The 26,313-nt window shown below is 38.4% G+C and overlaps 1 protein-coding gene across 1 annotated transcript in view; it reads right to left on the bottom strand.

The window, feature by feature from the left end:
• LOC308164169 (protein adenylyltransferase SelO-1, mitochondrial-like) overlaps positions 1-26,313 on the bottom strand; it is a gene marked incomplete at both ends in the record, with an annotated part of 72,861 nt that overhangs the window by 23,568 nt on the left and 22,980 nt on the right. Inside the window, 3 exons of the mRNA XM_080538314.1 lie at positions 21,039-21,128; positions 21,555-21,711; positions 24,648-24,824. Coding sequence (XP_080394440.1) covers positions 21,039-21,128; positions 21,555-21,711; positions 24,648-24,824 — 424 coding nt within the window. The remainder of the gene's footprint in view (positions 1-21,038; positions 21,129-21,554; positions 21,712-24,647; positions 24,825-26,313) is intronic.

The following is a 26,313-nucleotide window of genomic DNA, read 5'->3' as shown; positions in this document are numbered from 1 at the left end:
AATGTAACACTCCTGCACCACAGCTTCCCTGTTGTAATAACCATTTGTTATAATTATACATCATTTTGAATTGAAAATCCTCTGAAAAAAGACACTGCTTTCTGCTAACACTACTTTCTGCTGTTGCTACAAAATATGCCCAGCAAATCTTAGTTGTTTTAACAAGCTCTCTGTATGGTACATAAATGATTAGATACATTTTTCTGTGATTTAGAAAAAAACACTTCGAAAAAAGTATATTTTAAGTATCAATTTCAGTTCAACAAATGCATTCTGGAAGACAAAGAGCCTACAGAACTCCAAAAGAAGAACAATGGTGGCTTCTTCTTGAGTACTTTAAGGAAAGACCACGTGGCCTAATGGATAAGGTGTCTGACTTCGAATCAGAAGATTGAGGGTTCGAGTCCCTTCGTGGTTGATAAAAAACATTCTTTAGAGACAATGCTATGTGTTGGGATCTAATGAGACCTCTCTTGCTGGAGGTCTTTAAGATGACTGGTGACGATCATTCACTAACTTAACACAAAAGTACTTGTTGGAAGTCACCAAATGTCAAAATTGTAAATGTAACACTCCTGCACCACAGCTTCCCTGTTGTAATAACCATTTGTTATAATTATACATCATTTTGAATTGAAAATCCTCTGAAAAAAGACACTGCTTTCTGCTAACACTGCCTTCTGCTGTTGCTACAAAATATGCCCAGCAAATCTTAGTTGTTTTAACAAGCTCTCTGTATGGTACATAAATGATTAGATACATTTTTCTGTGATTTAGAAAAAAACACTTCGAAAAAAGTATATTTTAAGTATCAATTTCAGTTCAACAAATGCATTCTGGAAGACAAAGAGCCTACAGAACTCCAAAAGAAGAACAATGGTGGCTTCTTCTTGAGTACTTTAAGGAAAGACCACGTGGCCTAATGGATAAGGCGTCTGACTTCGAATCAGAAGATTGAGGGTTCGAGTCCCTTCGTGGTTGATAAAAAGCATTCTTTAGAGACAATGCTATGTGTTGGGATCGAATGAGACCTCTCTCGCTGGAGGTCTTTAAGATGGCTGGTGATGATCATTCACTAACTTAACACAAACGTACTTGGTGGAAGTCACTAAAAGTCAAAATTGTAAATGTAACACTCCTGCACCACAGCTTCCCTGTTGTAATAACCATTTGTTATAATTATACACCATTTTGAATTGAAAATCCTCTGAAAAAAGACACTGCTTTCTGCTAACACTGCTTTCTGCTGTTGCTACAAAATATGCCCAGCAAATCTTAGTTGTTTTAACAAGCTCTCTGTATGGTACATAAATGATTAGACACATTTTTCTGTGATTTAGAAATAAACACTTCGAAAAAAGTATATTTTAAGTATCAATTTCAGTTCAACAAATGCATTCTGGAAGACAAAGAGCCTACAGAACTCCAAAAGAAGAACAATGGTGGCTTCTTCTTGAGTACTATAAGGAAAGACCACGTGGCCTAATGGATAAGGCGTCTGACTTCGAATCAGAAGATTGAGGGTTCGAGTCCCTTCGTGGTTGATAAAAAGAATTCTTTAGAGACGATGCTATGTGTTGGAATCTAATGAGACCTCTCTCGCTGGAGGTCTTTAAGATGACTGGTGACGATCATTCACTAACTTAACACAAACGTACTTGTTGGAAGTCACTAAATGTCAAAATTGTAAATGTAACACTCCTGCACCACAGCGTCCCTGTTGTAATAACCATTGTTATAATTATACATCATTTTGAATTGAAAATCCTCTGAAAAAATACACTGCTTTCTGCTAACACTACTTTCTGCTGTTGCTACAAAATATGCCCAGCAAATCTTAGTTGTTTTAACAAGCTCTCTGTATGGTACATAAATGATTAGATACATTTTTCTGTGATTTAGAAAAAAACACTTCGAAAAAAGTATATTTTAAGTATCAATTTCAGTTCAACAAATGCATTCTGGAAGACAGAGCCTACAGAACTCCAAAAGAAGAACAATGGTGGCTACTTCTTGAGTACTTTCAGGAAAGACCACGTGGCCTAATGGATAAGGCGTCTGACTTCGAATCAGAAGATTGAGCGTTCGAGTCGCTTCGTGGTTGATAAAAAACATTCTTTAGAGACAATGCTATGTGTTGGGATCGAATGAGACCTCTCTCGCTGGAGGTCTTTAAGATGACTGGTGACGATCATTCACTAACTTAACACAAACGTACTTGTTGGAAGTCACTTTGGATAAAGGTGTCTTCTAAATGTCAAAATTGTAAATGTAACACTCCTGCACCACAGCTTCCCTGTTGTAATAACCATTTGTTATAATTATACATCATTTTGAATTGAAAATCCTCTGAAAAAAGACACTGCTTTCTGCTAACACTGCCTTCTGCTGTTGCTACAAAATATGCCCAGCAAATCTTAGTTGTTTTAACAAGCTCTCTGTATGGTACATAAATGATTAGACACATTTTTCTGTGATTTAGAAAAAAACACTTCGAAAAAAGTATATTTTAAGTATCAATTTCAGTTCAACAAATGCATTCTGGAAGACAAAGAGCCTACAGAACTCCAAAAGAAGACCAATGGTGGCTTCTTCTTGAGTACTTTAAGGAATGACCACGTGGCCTAATGGATAAGGCTTCTGACTTCGAATCAGAAGATTGATGGTTCGAGTCCCTTCGTGGTTGATAAAAAACATTCTTTAGAGACAATGCTATGTGTTGGGATCTAATGAGACCTCTCTCGCTGGAGGTCTTTAAGATGGCTGGTGATGATCATTCACTAACTTAACACAAACGTACTTGGTGGAAGTCACTAAATGTCAAAATTGTAAATGTAACACTCCTGCACCACAGCTTCCCTGTTGTAATAACCATTTGTTATAATTATACACCATTTTGAATTGAAAATCCTCTGAAAAAAGACACTGCTTTCTGCTAACACTGCTTTCTGCTGTTGCTACAAAATATGCCCAGCAAATCTTAGTTGTTTTAACAAGCTCTCTGTATGGTACATAAATGATTAGATACATTTTTCTGTGATTTAGAAAAAAACACTTTGAAAAAAGTATATTTTAAGTATCAATTTCAGTTCAACAAATGCATTCTGGAAGACAAAGAGCCTACAGAACTCCAAAAGAAGAACAATGGTGGCTTCTTCTTAAGTACTTTAAGGAAAGACCACGTGGCCTAATGGATAAGGCGTCTGACTTCGAATCAGAAGATTGAGGGTTCGAGTCCCTTCGTGGTTGATAAATAACATTCTTTAGAGACGATGCTATGTGTTGGAATCTAATGAGACCTCTCTCGCTGGAGGTCTTTAAGATGACTGGTGACGATCATTCACTAACTTAACACAAACGTACTTGTTGGAAGTCACTAAATGTCAAAATTGTAAATGTAACACTCCTGCACCACAGCTTCCCTGTTGTAATAACCATTTGTTATAATTATACATCATTTTGAATTGAAAATCCTCTGAAAAAAGACACTGCTTTCTGCTAACACTGCCTTCTGCTGTTGCTACAAAATATGCCCAGCAAATCTTAGTTGTTTTAACAAGCTCTCTGTATGGTACATAAATGATTAGATACATTTTTCTGTGATTTAGAAAAAAACACTTCGAAAAAAGTATATTTTAAGTATCAATTTCAGTTCAACAAATGCATTCTGGAAGACAAAGAGCCTACAGAACTCCAAAAGAAGAACAATGGTGGCTTCTTCTTGAGTACTTTAAGGAAAGACCACGTGGCCTAATGGATAAGGCGTCTGACTTCGAATCAGAAGATTGAGGGTTCGAGTCCCTTCGTGGTTGATAAAAAGCATTCTTTAGAGACAATGCTATGTGTTGGGATCGAATGAGACCTCTCTCGCTGGAGGTCTTTAAGATGACTGGTGACGATCATTCACTAACTTAACACAAACGTACTTGTTGGAAGTCACTAAATGTCAAAATTGTAAATGTAACACTCCTGCACCACAGCTTCCCTGTTGTAATAACCATTTGTTATAATTATACATCATTTTGAATTGAAAATCCTCTGAAAAAGGCCACTGCTTTCTGCTAACACTACTTTCTGCTGTTGCTACAAAATATGCCCAGCAAATCTTAGTTGTTTTAACAAGCTCTCTGTATGGTACATAAATGATTAGATACATTTTTCTGTGATTTAGAAAAAAACACTTCGAAAAAAGTATATTTTAAGTATCAATTTCAGTTCAACAAATGCATTCTGGAAGACAAAGAGCCTACATAACTCCAAAAGAAGAACAATGGTGGCTACTTCTTGAGTACTTTAAGGAAAGACCACGTGGCCTAATGGATAAGGCGTCTGACTTCGAATCAGAAGATTGAGGGTTCGAGTCCCTTCGTGGTTGATAAATAACATTCTTTAGAGACGATGCTATGTGTTGGAATCTAATGAGACCTCTCTCGCTGGAGGTCTTTAAGATGACTGGTGACGATCATTCACTAACTTAACACAAACGTACTTGTTGGAAGTCACTAAATGTCAAAATTGTAAATGTAACACTCCTGCACCACAGCGTCCCTGTTGTAATAACCATTGTTATAATTATACATCATTTTGAATTGAAAATCCTCTGAAAAAATACACTGCTTTCTGCTAACACTACTTTCTGCTGTTGCTACAAAATATGCCCAGCAAATCTTAGTTGTTTTAACAAGCTCTCTGTATGGTACATAAATGATTAGATACATTTTTCTGTGATTTAGAAAAAAACACTTCGAAAAAAGTATATTTTAAGTATCAATTTCAGTTCAACAAATGCATTCTGGAAGACAGAGCCTACAGAACTCCAAAAGAAGAACAATGGTGGCTACTTCTTGAGTACTTTCAGGAAAGACCACGTGGCCTAATGGATAAGGCGTCTGACTTCGAATCAGAAGATTGAGGGTTCGAGTCGCTTCGTGGTTGATAAAAAACATTCTTTAGAGACAATGCTATGTGTTGGGATCGAATGAGACCTCTCTCGCTGGAGGTCTTTAAGATGACTGGTGACGATCATTCACTAACTTAACACAAACGTACTTGTTGGAAGTCACTTTGGATAAAGGTGTCTTCTAAATGTCAAAATTGTAAATGTAACACTCCTGCACCACAGCTTCCCTGTTGTAATAACCATTTGTTATAATTATACATCATTTTGAATTGAAAATCCTCTGAAAAAAGACACTGCTTTCTGCTAACACTGCCTTCTGCTGTTGCTACAAAATATGCCCAGCAAATCTTAGTTGTTTTAACAAGCTCTCTGTATGGTACATAAATGATTAGACACATTTTTCTGTGATTTAGAAAAAAACACTTCGAAAAAAGTATATTTTAAGTATCAATTTCAGTTCAACAAATGCATTCTGGAAGACAAAGAGCCTACAGAACTCCAAAAGAAGACCAATGGTGGCTTCTTCTTGAGTACTTTAAGGAATGACCACGTGGCCTAATGGATAAGGCTTCTGACTTCGAATCAGAAGATTGATGGTTCGAGTCCCTTCGTGGTTGATAAAAAACATTCTTTAGAGACAATGCTATGTGTTGGGATCTAATGAGACCTCTCTCGCTGGAGGTCTTTAAGATGGCTGGTGATGATCATTCACTAACTTAACACAAACGTACTTGGTGGAAGTCACTAAATGTCAAAATTGTAAATGTAACACTCCTGCACCACAGCTTCCCTGTTGTAATAACCATTTGTTATAATTATACACCATTTTGAATTGAAAATCCTCTGAAAAAAGACACTGCTTTCTGCTAACACTGCTTTCTGCTGTTGCTACAAAATATGCCCAGCAAATCTTAGTTGTTTTAACAAGCTCTCTGTATGGTACATAAATGATTAGATACATTTTTCTGTGATTTAGAAAAAAACACTTTGAAAAAAGTATATTTTAAGTATCAATTTCAGTTCAACAAATGCATTCTGGAAGACAAAGAGCCTACAGAACTCCAAAAGAAGAACAATGGTGGCTTCTTCTTAAGTACTTTAAGGAAAGACCACGTGGCCTAATGGATAAGGCGTCTGACTTCGAATCAGAAGATTGAGGGTTCGAGTCCCTTCGTGGTTGATAAATAACATTCTTTAGAGACGATGCTATGTGTTGGAATCTAATGAGACCTCTCTCGCTGGAGGTCTTTAAGATGACTGGTGACGATCATTCACTAACTTAACACAAACGTACTTGTTGGAAGTCACTAAATGTCAAAATTGTAAATGTAACACTCCTGCACCACAGCTTCCCTGTTGTAATAACCATTTGTTATAATTATACATCATTTTGAATTGAAAATCCTCTGAAAAAAGACACTGCTTTCTGCTAACACTGCCTTCTGCTGTTGCTACAAAATATGCCCAGCAAATCTTAGTTGTTTTAACAAGCTCTCTGTATGGTACATAAATGATTAGATACATTTTTCTGTGATTTAGAAAAAAACACTTCGAAAAAAGTATATTTTAAGTATCAATTTCAGTTCAACAAATGCATTCTGGAAGACAAAGAGCCTACAGAACTCCAAAAGAAGAACAATGGTGGCTTCTTCTTGAGTACTTTAAGGAAAGACCACGTGGCCTAATGGATAAGGCGTCTGACTTCGAATCAGAAGATTGAGGGTTCGAGTCCCTTCGTGGTTGATAAAAAGCATTCTTTAGAGACAATGCTATGTGTTGGGATCGAATGAGACCTCTCTCGCTGGAGGTCTTTAAGATGACTGGTGACGATCATTCACTAACTTAACACAAACGTACTTGTTGGAAGTCACTAAATGTCAAAATTGTAAATGTAACACTCCTGCACCACAGCTTCCCTGTTGTAATAACCATTTGTTATAATTATACATCATTTTGAATTGAAAATCCTCTGAAAAAGGCCACTGCTTTCTGCTAACACTACTTTCTGCTGTTGCTACAAAATATGCCCAGCAAATCTTAGTTGTTTTAACAAGCTCTCTGTATGGTACATAAATGATTAGATACATTTTTCTGTGATTTAGAAAAAAACACTTCGAAAAAAGTATATTTTAAGTATCAATTTCAGTTCAACAAATGCATTCTGGAAGACAAAGAGCCTACATAACTCCAAAAGAAGAACAATGGTGGCTACTTCTTGAGTACTTTAAGGAAAGACCACGTGGCCTAATGGATAAGGCGTCTGACTTCGAATCAGAAGATTGAGGGTTCGAGTCCCTTCGTGGTTGATAAATAACATTCTTTAGAGACGATGCTATGTGTTGGAATCTAATGAGACCTCTCTCGCTGGAGGTCTTTAAGATGACTGGTGACGATCATTCACTAACTTAACACAAACGTACTTGTTGGAAGTCACTAAATGTCAAAATTGTAAATGTAACACTCCTGCACCACAGCTTCCCTGTTGTAATAACCATTTGTTATAATTATACATCATTTTGAATTGAAAATCCTCTGAAAAAAGACACTGCTTTCTGCTAACACTGCCCTTCTGCTGTTGCTACAAAATATGCCCAGCAAATCTTAGTTGTTTTAACAAGCTCTCTGTATGGTACATAAATGATTAGATACATTTTTCTGTGATTTAGAAAAAAACACTTCGAAAAAAGTATATTTTAAGTATCAATTTCAGTTCAACAAATGCATTCTGGAAGACAGAGCCTACAGAACTCCAAAAGAAGAACAATGGTGGCTTCTTCTTGAGTACTTTAAGGAAAGACCACGTGGCCTAATGGATAAGGCGTCTGACTTCGAATCAGAAGATTGAGGGTTCGAGTCCCTTCGTGGTTGATAAAAAGCATTCTTTAGAGACAATGCTATGTGTTGGGATCGAATGAGACCTCTCTCGCTGGAGGTCTTTAAGATGACTGGTGACGATCATTCACTAACTTAACACAAACGTACTTGTTGGAAGTCACTTTGGATAAAGGTGTCTTCTAAATGTCAAAATTGTAAATGTAACACTCCTGCACCACAGCTTCCCTGTTGTAATAACCATTTGTTATAATTATACATCATTTTGAATTGAAAATCCTCTGAAAAAAGACACTGCTTTCTGCTAACACTGCCTTCTGCTGTTGCTACAAAATATGCCCAGCAAATCTTAGTTGTTTTAACAAGCTCTCTGTATGGTACATAAATGATTAGATACATTTTTCTGTGATTTAGAAAAAAACACTTCGAAAAAAGTATATTTTAAGTATCAATTTCAGTTCAACAAATGCATTCTGGAAGACAAAGAGCCTACAGAACTCCAAAAGAAGAACAATGGTGGCTACTTCTTGAGTACTTTAAGGAAAGACCACGTGGCCTAATGGATAAGGCGTCTGACTTCGAATCAGAAGATTGAGGGTTCGAGTCCCTTCGTGGTTGATAAATAACATTCTTTAGAGACGATGCTATGTGTTGGAATCTAATGAGACCTCTCTCGCTGGAGGTCTTTAAGATGACTGGTGACGATCATTCACTAACTTAACACAAACGTACTTGTTGGAAGTCACTAAATGTCAAAATTGTAAATGTAACACTCCTGCACCACAGCTTCCCTGTTGTAATAACCATTTGTTATAATTATACATCATTTTGAATTGAAAATCCTCTGAAAAAAGACACTGCTTTCTGCTAACACTGCCCTTCTGCTGTTGCTACAAAATATGCCCAGCAAATCTTAGTTGTTTTAACAAGCTCTCTGTATGGTACATAAATGATTAGATACATTTTTCTGTGATTTAGAAAAAATCACTTCGAAAAAAGTATATTTTAAGTATCAATTTCAGTTCAACAAATGCATTCTGGAAGACAAAGAGCCTACAGAACTCCAAAAGAAGAACAATGGTGGCTTCTTCTTGAGTACTTTAAGGAAAGACCACGTGGCCTAATGGATAAGGCGTCTGACTTCGAATCAGATGATTGAGGGTTCGAGTCCCTTCGTGGTTGATAAAAAGCATTCTTTAGAGACAATGCTATGTGTTGGGATCGAATGAGACCTCTCTCGCTGGAGGTCTTTAAGATGACTGGTGACGATCATTCACTAACTTAACACAAACGTACTTGTTGGAAGTCACTTTGGATAAAGGTGTCTTCTAAATGTCAAAATTGTAAATGTAACACTCCTGCACCACAGCTTCCCTGTTGTAATAACCATTTGTTATAATTATACATCATTTTGAATTGAAAATCCTCTGAAAAAAGACACTGCTTTCTGCTAACACTGCCTTCTGCTGTTGCTACAAAATATGCCCAGCAAATCTTAGTTGTTTTAACAAGCTCTCTGTATGGTACATAAATGATTAGATACATTTTTCTGTGATTTAGAAAAAAACACTTCGAAAAAAGTATATTTTAAGTATCAATTTCAGTTCAACAAATGCATTCTGGAAGACAAAGAGCCTACAGAACTCCAAAAGAAGAACAATGGTGGCTTCTTCTTGAGTACTTTAAGGAAAGACCACGTGGCCTAATGGATAAGGCGTCTGACTTCGAATCAGAAGATTGAGGGTTCGAGTCCCTTCGTGGTTGATAAAAAGCATTCTTTAGAGACAATGCTATGTGTTGGGATCGAATGAGACCTCTCTCGCTGGAGGTCTTTAAGATGACTGGTGACGATCATTCACTAACTTAACACAAACGTACTTGTTGGAAGTCACTAAATGTCAAAATTGTAAATGTAACACTCCTGCACCACAGCTTCCCTGTTGTAATAACCATTTGTTATAATTATACATCATTTTGAATTGAAAATCCTCTGAAAAAGGCCACTGCTTTCTGCTAACACTACTTTCTGCTGTTGCTACAAAATATGCCCAGCAAATCTTAGTTGTTTTAACAAGCTCTCTGTATGGTACATAAATGATTAGATACATTTTTCTGTGATTTAGAAAAAAACACTTCGAAAAAAGTATATTTTAAGTATCAATTTCAGTTCAACAAATGCATTCTGGAAGACAAAGAGCCTACATAACTCCAAAAGAAGAACAATGGTGGCTACTTCTTGAGTACTTTAAGGAAAGACCACGTGGCCTAATGGATAAGGCGTCTGACTTCGAATCAGAAGATTGAGGGTTCGAGTCCCTTCGTGGTTGATAAATAACATTCTTTAGAGACGATGCTATGTGTTGGAATCTAATGAGACCTCTCTCGCTGGAGGTCTTTAAGATGACTGGTGACGATCATTCACTAACTTAACACAAACGTACTTGTTGGAAGTCACTAAATGTCAAAATTGTAAATGTAACACTCCTGCACCACAGCTTCCCTGTTGTAATAACCATTTGTTATAATTATACATCATTTTGAATTGAAAATCCTCTGAAAAAAGACACTGCTTTCTGCTAACACTGCCCTTCTGCTGTTGCTACAAAATATGCCCAGCAAATCTTAGTTGTTTTAACAAGCTCTCTGTATGGTACATAAATGATTAGATACATTTTTCTGTGATTTAGAAAAAAACACTTCGAAAAAAGTATATTTTAAGTATCAATTTCAGTTCAACAAATGCATTCTGGAAGACAAAGAGCCTACAGAACTCCAAAAGAAGAACAATGGTGGCTTCTTCTTGAGTACTTTAAGGAAAGACCACGTGGCCTAATGGATAAGGCGTCTGACTTCGAATCAGAAGATTGAGGGTTCGAGTCCCTTCGTGGTTGATAAAAAGCATTCTTTAGAGACAATGCTATGTGTTGGGATCGAATGAGACCTCTCTCGCTGGAGGTCTTTAAGATGACTGGTGACGATCATTCACTAACTTAACACAAACGTACTTGTTGGAAGTCACTTTGGATAAAGGTGTCTTCTAAATGTCAAAATTGTAAATGTAACACTCCTGCACCACAGCTTCCCTGTTGTAATAACCATTTGTTATAATTATACATCATTTTGAATTGAAAATCCTCTGAAAAAAGACACTGCTTTCTGCTAACACTGCCTTCTGCTGTTGCTACAAAATATGCCCAGCAAATCTTAGTTGTTTTAACAAGCTCTCTGTATGGTACATAAATGATTAGATACATTTTTCTGTGATTTAGAAAAAAACACTTCGAAAAAAGTATATTTTAAGTATCAATTTCAGTTCAACAAATGCATTCTGGAAGACAAAGAGCCTACAGAACTCCAAAAGAAGAACAATGGTGGCTTCTTCTTGAGTACTTTAAGGAAAGACCACGTGGCCTAATGGATAAGGCGTCTGACTTCGAATCAGAAGATTGAGGGTTCGAGTCCCTTCGAGGTTGATAAAAAGCATTCTTTAGAGACAATGCTATGTGTTGGGATCGAATGAGACCTCTCTCGCTGGAGGTCTTTAAGATGACTGGTGACGATCATTCACTAACTTAACACAAACGTACTTGTTGGAAGTCACTAAATGTCAAAATTGTAAATGTAACACTCCTGCACCACAGCTTCCCTGTTGTAATAACCATTTGTTATAATTATACATCATTTTGAATTGAAAATCCTCTGAAAAAGGCCACTGCTTTCTGCTAACACTACTTTCTGCTGTTGCTACAAAATATGCCCAGCAAATCTTAGTTGTTTTAACAAGCTCTCTGTATGGTACATAAATGATTAGATACATTTTTCTGTGATTTAGAAAAAAACACTTCGAAAAAAGTATATTTTAAGTATCAATTTCAGTTCAACAAATGCATTCTGGAAGACAAAGAGCCTACATAACTCCAAAAGAAGAACAATGGTGGCTACTTCTTGAGTACTTTAAGGAAAGACCACGTGGCCTAATGGATAAGGCGTCTGACTTCGAATCAGAAGATTGAGGGTTCGAGTCCCTTCGTGGTTGATAAATAACATTCTTTAGAGACGATGCTATGTGTTGGAATCTAATGAGACCTCTCTCGCTGGAGGTCTTTAAGATGACTGGTGACGATCATTCACTAACTTAACACAAACGTACTTGTTGGAAGTCACTAAATGTCAAAATTGTAAATGTAACACTCCTGCACCACAGCTTCCCTGTTGTAATAACCATTTGTTATAATTATACATCATTTTGAATTGAAAATCCTCTGAAAAAAGACACTGCTTTCTGCTAACACTGCCTTCTGCTGTTGCTACAAAATATGCCCAGCAAATCTTAGTTGTTTTAACAAGCTCTCTGTATGGTACATAAATGATTAGATACATTTTTCTGTGATTTAGAAAAAAACACTTCGAAAAAAGTATATTTTAAGTATCAATTTCAGTTCAACAAATGCATTCTGGAAGACAAAGAGCCTACAGAACTCCAAAAGAAGAACAATGGTGGCTTCTTCTTGAGTACTTTAAGGAAAGACCACGTGGCCTAATGGATAAGGCGTCTGACTTCGATTCAGAAGATTGAGGGTTCGAGTCCCTTCGTGGTTGATAAAAAGCATTCTTTAGAGACAATGCTATGTGTTCGGATCGAATGAGACCTCTCTCGCTGGAGGTCTTTAAGATGACTGGTGACGATCATTCACTAACTTAACACAAACGTACTTGTTGGAAGTCACTTTGAATAAAGGTGTCTTCTAAATGTCAAAATTGTAAATGTAACACTCCTGCACCACAGCTTCCCTGTTGTAATAACCATTTGTTATAATTATACATCATTTTGAATTGAAAATCCTCTGAAAAAAGACACTGCTTTCTGCTAACACTGCCTTCTGCTGTTGCTACAAAATATGCCCAGCAAATCTTAGTTGTTTTAACAAGCTCTCTGTATGGTACATAAATGATTAGACACATTTTTCTGTGATTTAGAAAAAAACACTTCGAAAAAAGTATATTTTAAGTATCAATTTCAGTTCAACAAATGCATTCTGGAAGACAAAGAGCCTACAGAACTCCAAAAGAAGAACAATGGTGGCTTCTTCTTGAGTACTTTAAGGAATGACCACGTGGCCTAATGGATAAGGCGTCTGACTTCGAATCAGAAGATTGAGGGTTAGAGTCCCGTCGTGGTTGATAAAAAACATTCTTTAGAGACAATGCTATGTGTTGGGATCTAATGAGACCTCTCTCGCTGGAGGCCTTTAAGATGGCTGGTGATGATCATTCACTAACTTAACACAAACGTACTTGGTGGAAGTCACTAAATGTCAAAATTGTAAATGTAACACTCCGGCACCACAGCTTCCCTGTTGTAATAACCATTTGTTATAATTATACACCATTTTGAATTGAAAATCCTCTGAAAAAAGACACTGCTTTCTGCTAACACTGCTTTCTGCTGTTGCTACAAAATATGCCCAGCAAATCTTAGTTGTTTTAACAAGCTCTCTGTATGGTACATAAATGATTAGATACATTTTTCTGTGATTTAGAAAAAAACACTTCGAAAAAAGTATATTTTAAGTATCAATTTCAGTTCAACAAATGCATTCTGGAAGACAAAGAGCCTACAGAACTCCAAAAGAAGAACAATGGTGGCTTCTTCTTGAGTGCTTTAAGGAAAGACCACGTGGCCTAATGGATAAGGCGTCTGACTTCGAATCAGAAGATTGAGGGTTCGAGTCCCTTCGTGGTTGATAAAAAGCATTCTTTAGAGACAATGCTATGTGTTGGGATCGAATGAGACCTCTCTCGCTGGAGGTCTTTAAGATGACTGGTGACGATCATTCACTAACTTAACACAAACGTACTTGTTGGAAGTCACTTTGGATAAAGGTGTCTTCTAAATGTCAAAATTGTAAATGTAACACTCCTGCACCACAGCTTCCCTGTTGTAATAACCATTTGTTATAATTATACATCATTTTGAATTGAAAATCCTCTGAAAAAAGACACTGCTTTCTGCTAACACTGCCTTCTGCTTGTTGCTACAAAATATGCCCAGCAAATCTTAGTTGTTTTAACAAGCTCTCTGTATGGTACATAAATGATTAGATACATTTTTCTGTGATTTAGAAAAAAACACTTGGAAAAAAGTATATTTTAAGTATCAATTTCAGTTCAACAAATGCATTGTGGAAGACAAAGAGCCTACAGAACTCCAAAAGAAGAACAATGGTGGCTTCTTCTTGAGTACTTTAAGGAAAGACCACGTGGCCTAATGGATAAGGCGTCTGACTTCGAATCAGAAGATTGAGGGTTCGAGTCCCTTCGTGGTTGATAAAAAACATTCTTTAGAGACAATGCTATGTGTTGGGATCTAATGAGACCTCTCTCGCTGGAGGTCTTTAAGATGACTGGTGACGATCATTCACTAACTTAACACAAAAGTACTTGTTGGAAGTCACCAAATGTCAAAATTGTAAATGTAACACTCCTGCACCACAGCTTCCCTGTTGTAATAACCATTTGTTATAATTATACATCATTTTGAATTGAAAATCCTCTGAAAAAAGACACTGCTTTCTGCTAAAACTACTTTCTGCTGTTGCTACAAAATATGCCCAGCAAATCTTAGTTGTTTTAACAAGCTCTCTGTATGGTACATAAATGATTAGATACATTTTTCTGTGACTTAGAAAAAAACACTTCGAAAAAAGTATATTTTAAGTATCAATTTCAGTTCAACAAATGCATTCTGGAAGACAAAGAGCCTACAGAACTCCAAAAGAAGAACAATGGTGGCTACTTCTTGAGTACTTTAAGGAAAGACCACGTGGCCTAATGGATAAGGCGTCTGACTTCGAATCAGAAGATTGAGGGTTCGAGTCCCTTCGTGGTTGATAAAAAACATTCTTTAGAGACAATGCTATGTGTTGGGATCGAATGAGACCTCTCTCGCTGGAGGTCTTTAAGATGACTGGTGACGATCATTCACTAACTTAACACAAACGTACTTGTTGGAAGTCACTTTGGATAAAGGTGTCTTCTAAATGTCAAAATTGTAAATGTAACACTCCTGCACCACAGCTTCCCTGTTGTAATAACCATTTGTTATAATTATCCATCATTTTGAATTGAAAATCCTCTGAAAAAAGACACTGCTTTCTGCTAACACTGCTTTCTGCTGTTGCTACAAAATATGCCCAGCAAATCTTAGTTGTTTTAACAAGCTCTCTGTATGGTACATAAATGATTAGATACATTTTTCTGTGATTTAGAAAAAAACACTTCGAAAAAAGTATATTTTAAGTATCAATTTCAGTTCAACAAATGCATTCTGGAAGACAAAGAGCCTACAGAACTCCAAAAGAAGAACAATGGTGGCTACTTCTTGAGTACTTTAAGGAAAGACCACGTGGCATAATGGATAAGGCGTCTGACTTCAAATCAGAAGATTGAGGGTTCGAGTCCCTTCGTGGTTGATAAATAACATTCTTTAGAGACGATGCTATGTGTTGGAATCTAATGAGACCTCTCTCGCTGGAGGTCTTTAAGATGACTGGTGACGATCATTCACTAACTTAACACAAACGTACTTGTTGGAAGTCACTAAATGTCAAAATTGTAAATGTAACACTCCTGCACCACAGCTTCCCTGTTGTAATAACCATTTGTTATAATTATACACCATTTTGAATTGAAAATCCTCTGAAAAAAGACACTGCTTTCTGCTAACACTGCTTTCTGCTGTTGCTACAAAATATGCCCAGCAAATCTTAGTTGTTTTAACAAGCTCTCTGTATGGTACATAACTGATTAGACACATTTTTCTGTGATTTAGAAATAAACACTTCGAAAAAAGTATATTTTAAGTATCAATTTCAGTTCAACAAATGCATTCTGGAAGACAAAGAGCCTACAGAACTCCAAAAGAAGAACAATGGTGGCTTCTTCTTGAGTAATATAAGGAAAGACCAGGTGGCCTAATGGATAAGGCGTCTGACTTCGAATCAGAAGGTTGAGGGTTCGAGTCCCTTCGTGGTTGATAAAAAACATTCTTTAGAGACGATGCTATGTGTTGGAATCTAATGAGACCTCTCTCGCTGGAGGTCTTTAAGATGACTGGTGACGATCATTCACTAACTTAACACAAACGTACTTGTTGGAAGTCACTAAATGTCAAAATTGTAAATGTAACACTCCTGCTCCACAGCGTCCCTGTTGTAATAACCATTGTTATAATTATACATCATTTTGAATTGAAAATCCTCTGAAAAAATACACTGCTTTCTGCTAACACTACTTTCTGCTGTTGCTACAAAATATGCCCAGCAAATCTTAGTTGTTTTAACAAGCTCTCTGTATGGTACATAAACGATTAGATACATTTTTCTGTGATTTAGAAAAAAACACTTCGAAAAAAGTATATTTTAAGTATCAATTTCAGTTCAACAAATGCATTCTGGAAGACAGAGCCTACAGAACTCCAAAAGAAGAACAATGGTGGCTACTTCTTGAGTACTTTCAGGAAAGACCACGTGGCCTAATGGATAAGGCGTCTGACTTCGAATCAGAAGATTGAGGGTTCGAGTCGCTTCGTGGTTGATAAAAAACATTCTTTAGAGACAATGCTATGTGTTGGGATCGAATGAGACCTCTCTCGCTGGAGGTCTTTAAGATGACTGGTGACGATCATTCACTAACTTAACACAAACGTACTTGTTGGAAGTCACTTTGGATAAAGGTGTCTTCTAAATGTCAAAATTGTAAATGTAACACTCCTGCACCACAGCTTCCCTGTTGTAATAACCATTTGTTATAATTATCCATCATTTTGAATTGAAAATCCTCTGAAAAAAGACACTGCTTTCTGCTAACACTGCTTTCTGCTGTTGCTACAAAATATGCCCAGCAAATCTTAGTTGTTTTAACAAGCTCTCTGTATGGTACATAAATGGTTAGATACATTTTTCTGTGATTTAGAAAAAAACACTTCGAAAAAAGTATATTTTAAGTATCAATTTCAGTTCAACAAATGCATTCTGGAAGACAAAGAGCCTACAGAACTCCAAAAGAAGAACAATGGTGGCTTCTTCTTAAGTACTTAAAGGAAAGGCCACGTAGCCTAATGGATAAGGCGTCTGACTTCTAATCAGAAGATTGAGGGTTCGAGTCCCTTCATGGTTGATAAATAACATTCTTTAGAGACGATGCTATGTGTGGGAATCTAATGAGACCTCTCTCGCTGGAGGTCTTTAAGATGACTGGTGACGATCATTCACTAACTTAACACAAACGTACTTGTTGGAAGTCACTAAATGTCAAAATTGTAAATGTAACACTCCTGCACCACAGCTTCCCTGTTGTAATAACCATTTGTTATAATTATACATCATTTTGAATTGAAAATCCTCTGAAAAAAGACACTGCTTTCTGCTAACACTACTTTCTGCTGTTGCTACAAAATATGCCCAGCAAATCTTAGTTGTTTTAACAAGCTCTCTGTATGGTACATAAATGATTAGATACATTTTTCCGTGATTTAGAAAAAAACACTTCGAAAAAAGTATATTTTAAGTATCAATTTCAGTTCAACAAATGCATTCTGGAAGACAAAGAGCCTACAGAACTCCAAAAGAAGAACAATGGTGGCTTCTTCTTAAGTACTTCAAGGAAAGACCACGTGGCCTAATGGATAAGGCGTCTCACTTCGAATCAGAAGATTGAGGGTTCGAGTCCCTTCGTGGTTGATAAAAAACATTCTTTAGAGACAATGCTATGTGTTGGGATCGAATGAGACCTCTCTCGCTGGAGGTCTTTAAGATGACTGGTGACGATCATTCACTAACTTAACACAAACGTACTTGTTGGAAGTCACTAAATGTCAAAATTGTAAATCTAACACTCCTGCACCACAGCTTCCCTGTTGTAATAACCATTTGTTATAATTATCCATCATTTTGAATTGAAAATCCTCTGAAAAAGGCCACTGCTTTCTGCTAACACTACTTTCTGCTGTTGCTACAAAATATGCCCAGCAAATCTTAGTTGTTTTAACAAGCTCTCTGTATGGTACATAAATGATTAGATACATTTTTCTGTGATTTAGAAAAAAACACTTCGAAAAAAGTATATTTTAAGTATCAATTTCAGTTCAACAAATGCATTCTGGAAGACAAAGAGCCTACAGAACTCCAAAAGAAGAACAATGGTGGCTTCTTCTTAAGTACTTCAAGGAAAGACCACGTGGCCTAATGGATAAGGCGTCTGACTTCGAATCAGAAGATTGAGGGTTCGAGTCCCTTCGTGGTTGATAAAAAACGTTCTTTAGAGACAATGCTATGTGTTGGGATCGAATGAGACCTCTCTCGCTGGAGGTCTTTAAGATGACTGGTGACGATCATTCACTAACTTAACACAAACGTACTTGTTGGAAGTCACTAAATGTCAAAATTGTAAATGTAACACTCCTGCACCACAGCTTCCCTGTTGTAATAACCATTTGTTATAATTATACATCATTTTGAATTGAAAATCCTCTGAAAAGGCCACTGCTTTCTGCTAACACTACTTTCTGCTGTTGCTACAAAATATGCCCAGCAAATCTTAGTTGTTTTAACAAGCTCTCTGTATGGTACATAAATGATTAGATACATTTTTCTGTGATTTAGAAAAAAACACTTCGAAAAAAGTATATTTTAAGTATCAATTTCAGTTCAACAAATGCATTCTGGAAGACAAAGAGCCTACAGAACTCCAAAATAAGAACAATGGTGGCTTCGTCTTCAGTACTTTAAGGAAAGACCACGTGGCCTAATGGATAAGGCGTCTGACTTCAAATCAGAAGATTGAGGGTTCGTGTCCCTTCGTGGCTGATAAAAAACATTCTTTAGAGACGATGCTATGTGTTGGAATCTAATGAGACCTCTCTCGCTGGAGGTCTTTAAGATGACTGGTGACGATCATTCACTAACTTAACACAAACGTACTTGTTGGAAGTCACTTTGGATAAAGGTGTCTTCTAAATGTCAAAATTGTAAATGTAACACTCCTGCACCACAGCTTCCCTGTTGTAATAACCATTTGTTATAATTATACATCATTTTGAATTGAAAATCCTCTGAAAAAAGACACTGCTTTCTGCTAACACTGCTTTCTGCTGTTGCTACAAAATATGCCCAGCAAATCTTAGTTGTTTTAACAAGCTCTCTGCATGGTACATAAATGATTAGATACATTTTTCTGTGATTTAGAAAAAAACACTTCGAAAAAAGTATATTTTAAGTATCAATTTCAGTTCAACAAATGCATTCTGGAAGACAAAGAGCCTACAGAACTCCAAAAGAAGAACAATGGTGGCTTCTTCTTGAGTACTTTAAGGAAAGACCACGTGGCCTAATGGATAAGGCGTCTGACTTCGAATCAGAAGATTGAGGGTTCGAGTCCCTTCGTGGTTGATAAAAAATATTCTTTAGAGACGATGCTATGTGTTGGGATCTAATGAGATCTCTCTCGCTGGAGGTCTTTAAGATGACTGGTGACGATCATTCACTAACTTTACACAAACGTACTTGTTGGAAGTCACTTTGGATAAAGGTGTCTTCTAAATGTAAACATTGTAAATGTAACGCTCCTGCACCACAGCTTCCCTGTTGTAATAACCATTTGTCATAATTATACATCATTTGAATTGAAAATCCTCTGAAAAAAGACACTGCTTTCTGCTGTTGCTACAAAATATGCCCAGCAAATCTTAGTTGTTTTAACAAGCTCTCTGTATGGTACATAAATGATGAGATACATTTTTCTGATATTTAGAAAAAAACGCTTCGAAATAAGTATATTTTAATTATCAATTTCAGTTCAACAAATGCATTCTGGAAGACAAAGAGCCTGTTCTTTGTTTTGCTGAGGTGTAATACCCCCAAGACAGATGTTGTTTGTCACATACAGCCGTAGTTGACATATTGAAATGCTTGGGGATCTTTCTCCACAGTCCTCGCTCAACAAAAATAGTCAGTAATGTGTGTTGGGTCACCCCCCAAACACCACCCGTTCAATCCACTCTTCCACCTCTGTTGGCCGACTGGCACCACCGCCTCAACGTGGATGCAGCAGTTGCGCTACCCGATCATGTCTCTTCACTGTCCTGGCTCCCCGCTGGTGGAGCGAGCTTCCCACTGCTGTCAGGACTGCAGAGTCACTCCCTGTCCTCCGTCGTAGACTGATCTCTTCAGGCTACACCTAAACTGTCCCTCCTGAGACATCTACATCTCCTCTACCCCCCTTTACAGTTTTCTCTACTAAAAATCTTTGTTCTTCTAGCATTATGACTGCCAGTGGCCCCCCTGGCCTGAGCATAGATTACTTTTTCCTGCTATGACTGGTGGATAGAAGATTCACTTACTTAGTCAAATGCATTTGTTGTAAGTCGCTTTGGATAAAGGCGTCTAACGGCTAAAAGCCAAAAATGTAAAATGTGTGTGTGTGTGTCAGGATGCTCTCAGTCTCTCAGCCTCAGACAGGTCACTGTTTGACTGGTCGCCTGAGGCTTCATGCATCAACAGCTATATGCACTAACTTCTTGAATGAGAGACACAACCATGTTACCACACTGCATCTCCCTTTTCTCTGATAGCGGACTGGCCATCTGGAGCACCAGAATTCCATCCAAAGTCCAGGGCTGTTTTGTAGTCCAAATCCGTCCCTGTTTTTCTCTATCCATGCACCTACTGATTGACATCCAGAAACACCCTGCACTGTACCTACTCCCTACCTTGACGTGCACTCAACTGCCTGAGATGAAAGGGAGAGAAAGAAAAAGTATTTGGTTGTTAAGTTTGACGTCACGCGTGACGTTTAGCAATTTCCGGGTCCAAATAAAAAATTCCCCGCACCAGAGTACCAGTGTACTAAAGCGGTAGAATGACAGTTCAATCGTTTTTTAGACTCGGATCTATTCATACAAGGGACACAGTACTTTCCCGTTTTTCCCATATTGTCAGCGTCTTTGAGCCTCGGAAAAGCGCTATACAAATATAACAAATTATTATTATTACTGCAGCATTTCGAAGAGAGCGCCTCAGCCAACGTTGGACACGGAAACACGTCACGACTTAACAACCGAATTGTTGGACAACAAGTCCAGAGGGGGCGTTTCATACACTGTCAGTTGAGTTTTGCCGTCAAAGAGGCCCTATGAAGATCACGTGACACAGATTTCTTTTGCCCAGTCAGGAGGTTTGCTGTCATAAGGGACACAAAGTTGGTTCTCGTCTCTCTTCCCCTTGCACTTCCATCCCCTCCCACTCTGTACTCTTTCTCCACCGGGTTGAGGTGCACCAGGGATCTCCAACCCAGGCTGTGAGGAGTAGGGATGCTCTAAAACTTTGAGAACTCTGTGGATCTGAGAAAGTGAACAAAAGTTAGCTTGATATCATTTTGTTACAAACAAAAAAATATAAATGATAACAAAAAGCTGAATTCACATAACGTGTAGATAGAAACATATCAATATGTCCAGATAGACAACCCTCGGGTACATAAGGTTCAGAGATAGGAAATGTTAGAATAGGTATAGCATAGCATAGAGTACAGCACAGTGTTTTATTTGTATAGTATAGTATAGTGGATAGTGTACCCTAACCCTTTATTTATGTAAACCAGCTCTTTTCCCTTCCTGTTTTTAGTTTTTTTTTCCTAGCACCAGGGGAGCCCCCCCTCCCAAATTTCGTTGTTTGGTACCTGTACTATATCAATGACAATAAAGACCATTCATTCATTCATTCATTCATTCAGATAGTCTACAGATAGAATATAAAAAATCTACAACCTCTGAGAAGTCTGCATTTTCAGCAGCCTCTATTGCATTCTGGGCAATGTAGTTACGGAGGACTACACGTGGGTTAACGTTGTTCATCACATGGATCCTCTCCTCCTTCACAGCATGCACATCACTCACTCCGTCACACTCCCGTGCCAGACGCTTCCTGGGTCATTCAGACACAAAAAGGGATGAAAGAGGCTGTGACAGCAGCTGGTGAAACCGGGAACAAGTTGGCAACTGTTACGACCTGGCTCTGGGCCAGAGTGAGACACACACCATATAAACGATATATAATTAAGAATTTAATAGAAATAACCTAGGCAAATTAAGACAATAATCCAATGTGGGGCCTCATTCATAAAAAAGTACTTGAACGTCATCTTTGACTTTGAAGTAAGCACATTTTTCTAAACCGTCGTAAGCATTATTTATAAAACGAGCTGAGATGATTTAAAGTTGCGTACGTGCTTCCTTCTATAAATACCAAACATACTTGGAAATGAACGCAGGTGAATGAGGTTTGTATTAACGCCCTGTGATAGCGGCTCAATTATAGCGGCTGAATGAAGCCAAGTGCTATAATATAATATAATACAGACAGTACATAATATACATAATATATATAATATATAATCATATAATTATTATATATTATGTACTGTCTGTATTATATTATAGCACTTGGCTTCATTCAGCCGCTATTTGAGCCGCTATCACAGGGCGTTAATACTATATTATAGGGTAGGCGTGCGTCTGGAAGCGGGAGAGGACAGTAATACCACGTTCATTGATCAAATTACATAAGGGATGGAAAGGGGGGATGGCAGTTTTAGACGGGGGATGATTTGGACTGTTTTTATTTCAGGGGGGGTGCCATTCCCCCTCATCCCGACTCAACTCGAAATCCAGTATCATTTAGCGCTTGGCCGGGCAAGGTCCGTTCTGGAGCGCGTATATATAGGCATGTTGAAGAGAGATAGACAGCTCCAGAGGGATATAAAGAAAGACTGAAATACAATCATAAACATTAGTTCCTTTTCAATCTTGAATTAAACTCATTTTCTCGGCTGATAACAACATCGTTAATTAATTTTATTACGAGCCACTTGCATGAATTACAGTAGGCAACGTTTTTCCAGTGCGGCTCACGTGCCTGTAATAACTCCGCATAACCAGTAGGTAATGTGCGTAAGCAAGTTGAATACTCGACGTCGAGCTACGATCGTTTCTACGGTCAAATTGACTCACGTTGAAATTGTATAAATCACTACGTTGACGTTGTTTTCTACGTACGACACGGGTAAGATCAAAAGCACGTTCTATGAATGAGGCCCGTGGTGTGATAATCAGTATGTCAGTAGTGTAAGTGAGTGAATGCAGTGGGAAGTATGGTGAGGAGGGTGTTGTATGGTGTAAAGTAACATAACAAGATAGTAATGGTGCTGGTGGAGAGAGAGAGATGGAGGACTGGAGCGCCTTTTAAGTAATAACCAGGAGGCCGAGTCAGCTGCCCCTAATCCGCCTGATTGGGCTCCAGCCCCGCCCACCGGGTAGCCTACCTGCTTGGGTAGGACTCACACCAATACATTTTTTTGATAAACGTGGATTTTTATATTCGTTTTGGGGGGTTCACACGCAAAAGAGTTTTTGCCCCCTGAAAACAAACATTTTGAAAAACTCTGGCCAGAGTGAAGATTTTTAAAAACGCTGTATACTCGCCGTATACTCAAGTTTTTTGTATTCGTCACATCATCATGGGCGTAGATTTCTATGATCATGCGCACTGCAGCTGTTTGCTGTTTCCTCCAACGTCATATCCTGGCACCAGTAACTACTTTGTTTACAACAGGCAACGGTCGTCGAGGCTACACAAGCGAGGAAAATGGATGTGTACAAAGTGCTTCTAGTTCTTTCACTGTTAACTGGACTTTTAACCTGTTTACAGATAAATGCACAGTTAATGATCGAGAACATTGAGACACAGAGGCGTCTGATTGGCCAGCGGGGCTATGGGGTTCAAATTATATCACCGACTACTGGTGTGGAATGCTCAATGACAGCGTTTATATTGCGTTCATGCGTATGCATGTGGATACAGACATTTTTATAAACATGCTGGTGTGGATGGTAATCGTTTATCAAAAAAAAAATATTGGTGTGGACACGGACTCAAACCAAGATTATACAGATAGGGCAGAGGGCCGTCACACAACCGATTGGCAATCCAACTTTTATTCTGAAAAATTTCAATAAATGTCAACGTTGTTGAATATCACGGACACACTTGCTAGTCAAGCCAATATATTGCAATACAATGGATTTATCCTCACTACTACCTAGTTAGTGTAGAGTAGTGGGGATTACTCACCGAATACATTGCGTTGCAATGTTTTGGCTTGACTAGCGAGTGTGTCGTTGATTTTCAACAACATTTACATTTATTAAACATTTTCAGAATAAAAGTCTGAACTTTTTGATTGGTTGTCGACTTGTTCCCGGTTTCACCAGCTGCTGTCACATATAATATATATCAGCAATAGCACTATGACCTGTAAATGCCCTCTTGTGTCGAAAAGAAGAACAAGGAGAAGGTTCAGTGTTAACTCTTTATGGAAGCATCTGCCTCTGCAAAGCCAAAACAAAGCCATCTTTAAAACAAATCATATTTATGGAGAGAACTAATGGCTCACCCATAAGAAAGGAAGGGTGATTCCGATTTGTTTTGTTTCATTTTATGTTTCCATGTTGTGTTTTAATGTGTGTGTTTTTATGCCGTTTTATGCTGTGTGATGTTTTGTTTTATCTCATTTTATGTTTTTATGCTGTGTGATGTTTTGTTTTATTTCATTATGTTTCCATCGAGGACCACTTTGGAAACAAGTGTTTTAAATAATGCTTTCAAGTGCTATCCTCTGGACATTACTTAGTGTCATGATGCGTAAATGATCCTATGTAAATTCCTAATCAAAATCAAATAAAAATCTAACTGTTCAGTCGGTTACTGGGTTTCTGGGACAAGTTGGACACATTATTCCTCTGGCATTTGAACAAACATGTTTGGCGTTCATCCAGAACCTCATGAGAAAAGAAAACCTGTACTGGTTGATCCAGTAGACCCAGTCCTCCCTCTGTTTGGTCCTCAGTTCATCTTGAGTGGTCCCAAGTAGCTCCTTCAGCCTGCCCATCCTGTCCAGCTGCCGGGCCACCTCAGCCTGGTCCTCCACCTGGCCAAACATAGGGCTGGTCTGGGCCATGGAGAAGATCATGGCCAGCTCACTGGAGCAGAGTTGGGCAGGGAGAGAGAAGGGTGAAGAGATGAGAGGGGGGGGGGGGGGGGGGGGGGGGGGGGATAGATATTAGAAATATAATCAAATAGGCAGTAGTTTGGCCCCTTCCCTTATGAGCGAGAGCACAGCCTAATCTGATCTTTGACTGGCCAAATGTGTTTATCTCTATAGAATTGCTTTTACCTTATTATTTTGTATTGAATTTATGTTTTTCCATTTTCAACTTGACCTCCCATTATAATTATTATTTTAAATGTCTGCATAATGCAGACCCTCTATAACTATTATCCATAAGCACATGCCAAACAGTTCACTTTAACTTACAGGTTGTCCTTGTATGTTTTTTCTCCAAAGCACTTGATTGCACATGAAGGAAACACAATATTAGGCAAAGCAAATGTTTTGATAACAAGCAAAAAAGGTAATGTCATGCAAGGAAAATGTTTGTTTGTATTAATTTGGACATTCTAACAATGGTTTGGGAACTTTGACTTCACCCCAATAAAAACATTCCTAAAAACATTCCTTGAATACTTCACAAATGTTCCCAAAAACCATAGAGACTTATTTATGAGACAGTGGTAAAATGTTGTTAATTTTTAAGTCAGCTTTGCTATACCATAGTCACTCGACAACAGGCTCCAAACTTCAAGTTTGATCCCCGGCCGAGTCATACCTATAAAAATGGTACCCGATGCCTCCCTGCTTGACATACCAGCGTCATGTCCAGGGGGTTTACTTATACATCAAGCTGCCCCACTCTACAGTAACAGGAGATAGGCTCCTGCCCTATGAGCTATTCGGCTCAAGAACCATCGGTTCTCAAGGCTACTTACAAACTTGATTAATTGTTTAAAGGATGGCTGCTTGGGGGACGAGGCGGCGTACAGGGATGAGGTAGAGCAATTGAGCAAGCTGTGCAAGGTAAACAACCTGCTGCTAAACAAGTCAAAGACCCAGGAACTCATCGTAGACTACAGGAGGAAAAAGTCCGAGATCCTGCCCCTGCTCATCGACGGAGAGAGCGTAGAGATGGTCTCAAACCTCAGTTTCCTGGGACACACCATACGGGATGACCTGGCCTGGAAGGACAACACTAAAGGCACCATCAAGAGGGCACAACAGCGGCTATACACCCTGAGATGCCTCAAGAAACAACACAGCAAGCAGGAGATGCTGGTGGCCTTCTACCACGGCGCAGTGGAGAGCATCCTCACCTTCGGCATCTCCAACTGGTACCACAGCTGCACGGCAGCGGAGAGAAACGATCTACAGAGAGTCGTGAGAACAGCACAGGGGATCACCGGCGCCACCCTCCCCTCTCTGGAGAAGCTGTACGAAACACGCTGTCTCAGGAGGGCCTCCAAGATCTCCAAGGACCCGACCCACCCTGGGCACGAACACTTTGTCAAGCTGCCCTCGAACAGGAGGTACAGGACCCCGGCCGCTAAGACAAACAGACTGAAGAACTGCTTCTA

Source organism: Nansenia antarctica (assembly GCF_963989245.1).
Source record: "Nansenia antarctica genome assembly, chromosome: 8".
Lineage (NCBI taxonomy): Eukaryota > Metazoa > Chordata > Actinopteri > Argentiniformes > Microstomatidae > Nansenia > Nansenia antarctica.
The sequence above is the reverse complement of the archived record's forward strand: the minus strand, read 5'-3'. Positions and strand labels throughout refer to the sequence as shown.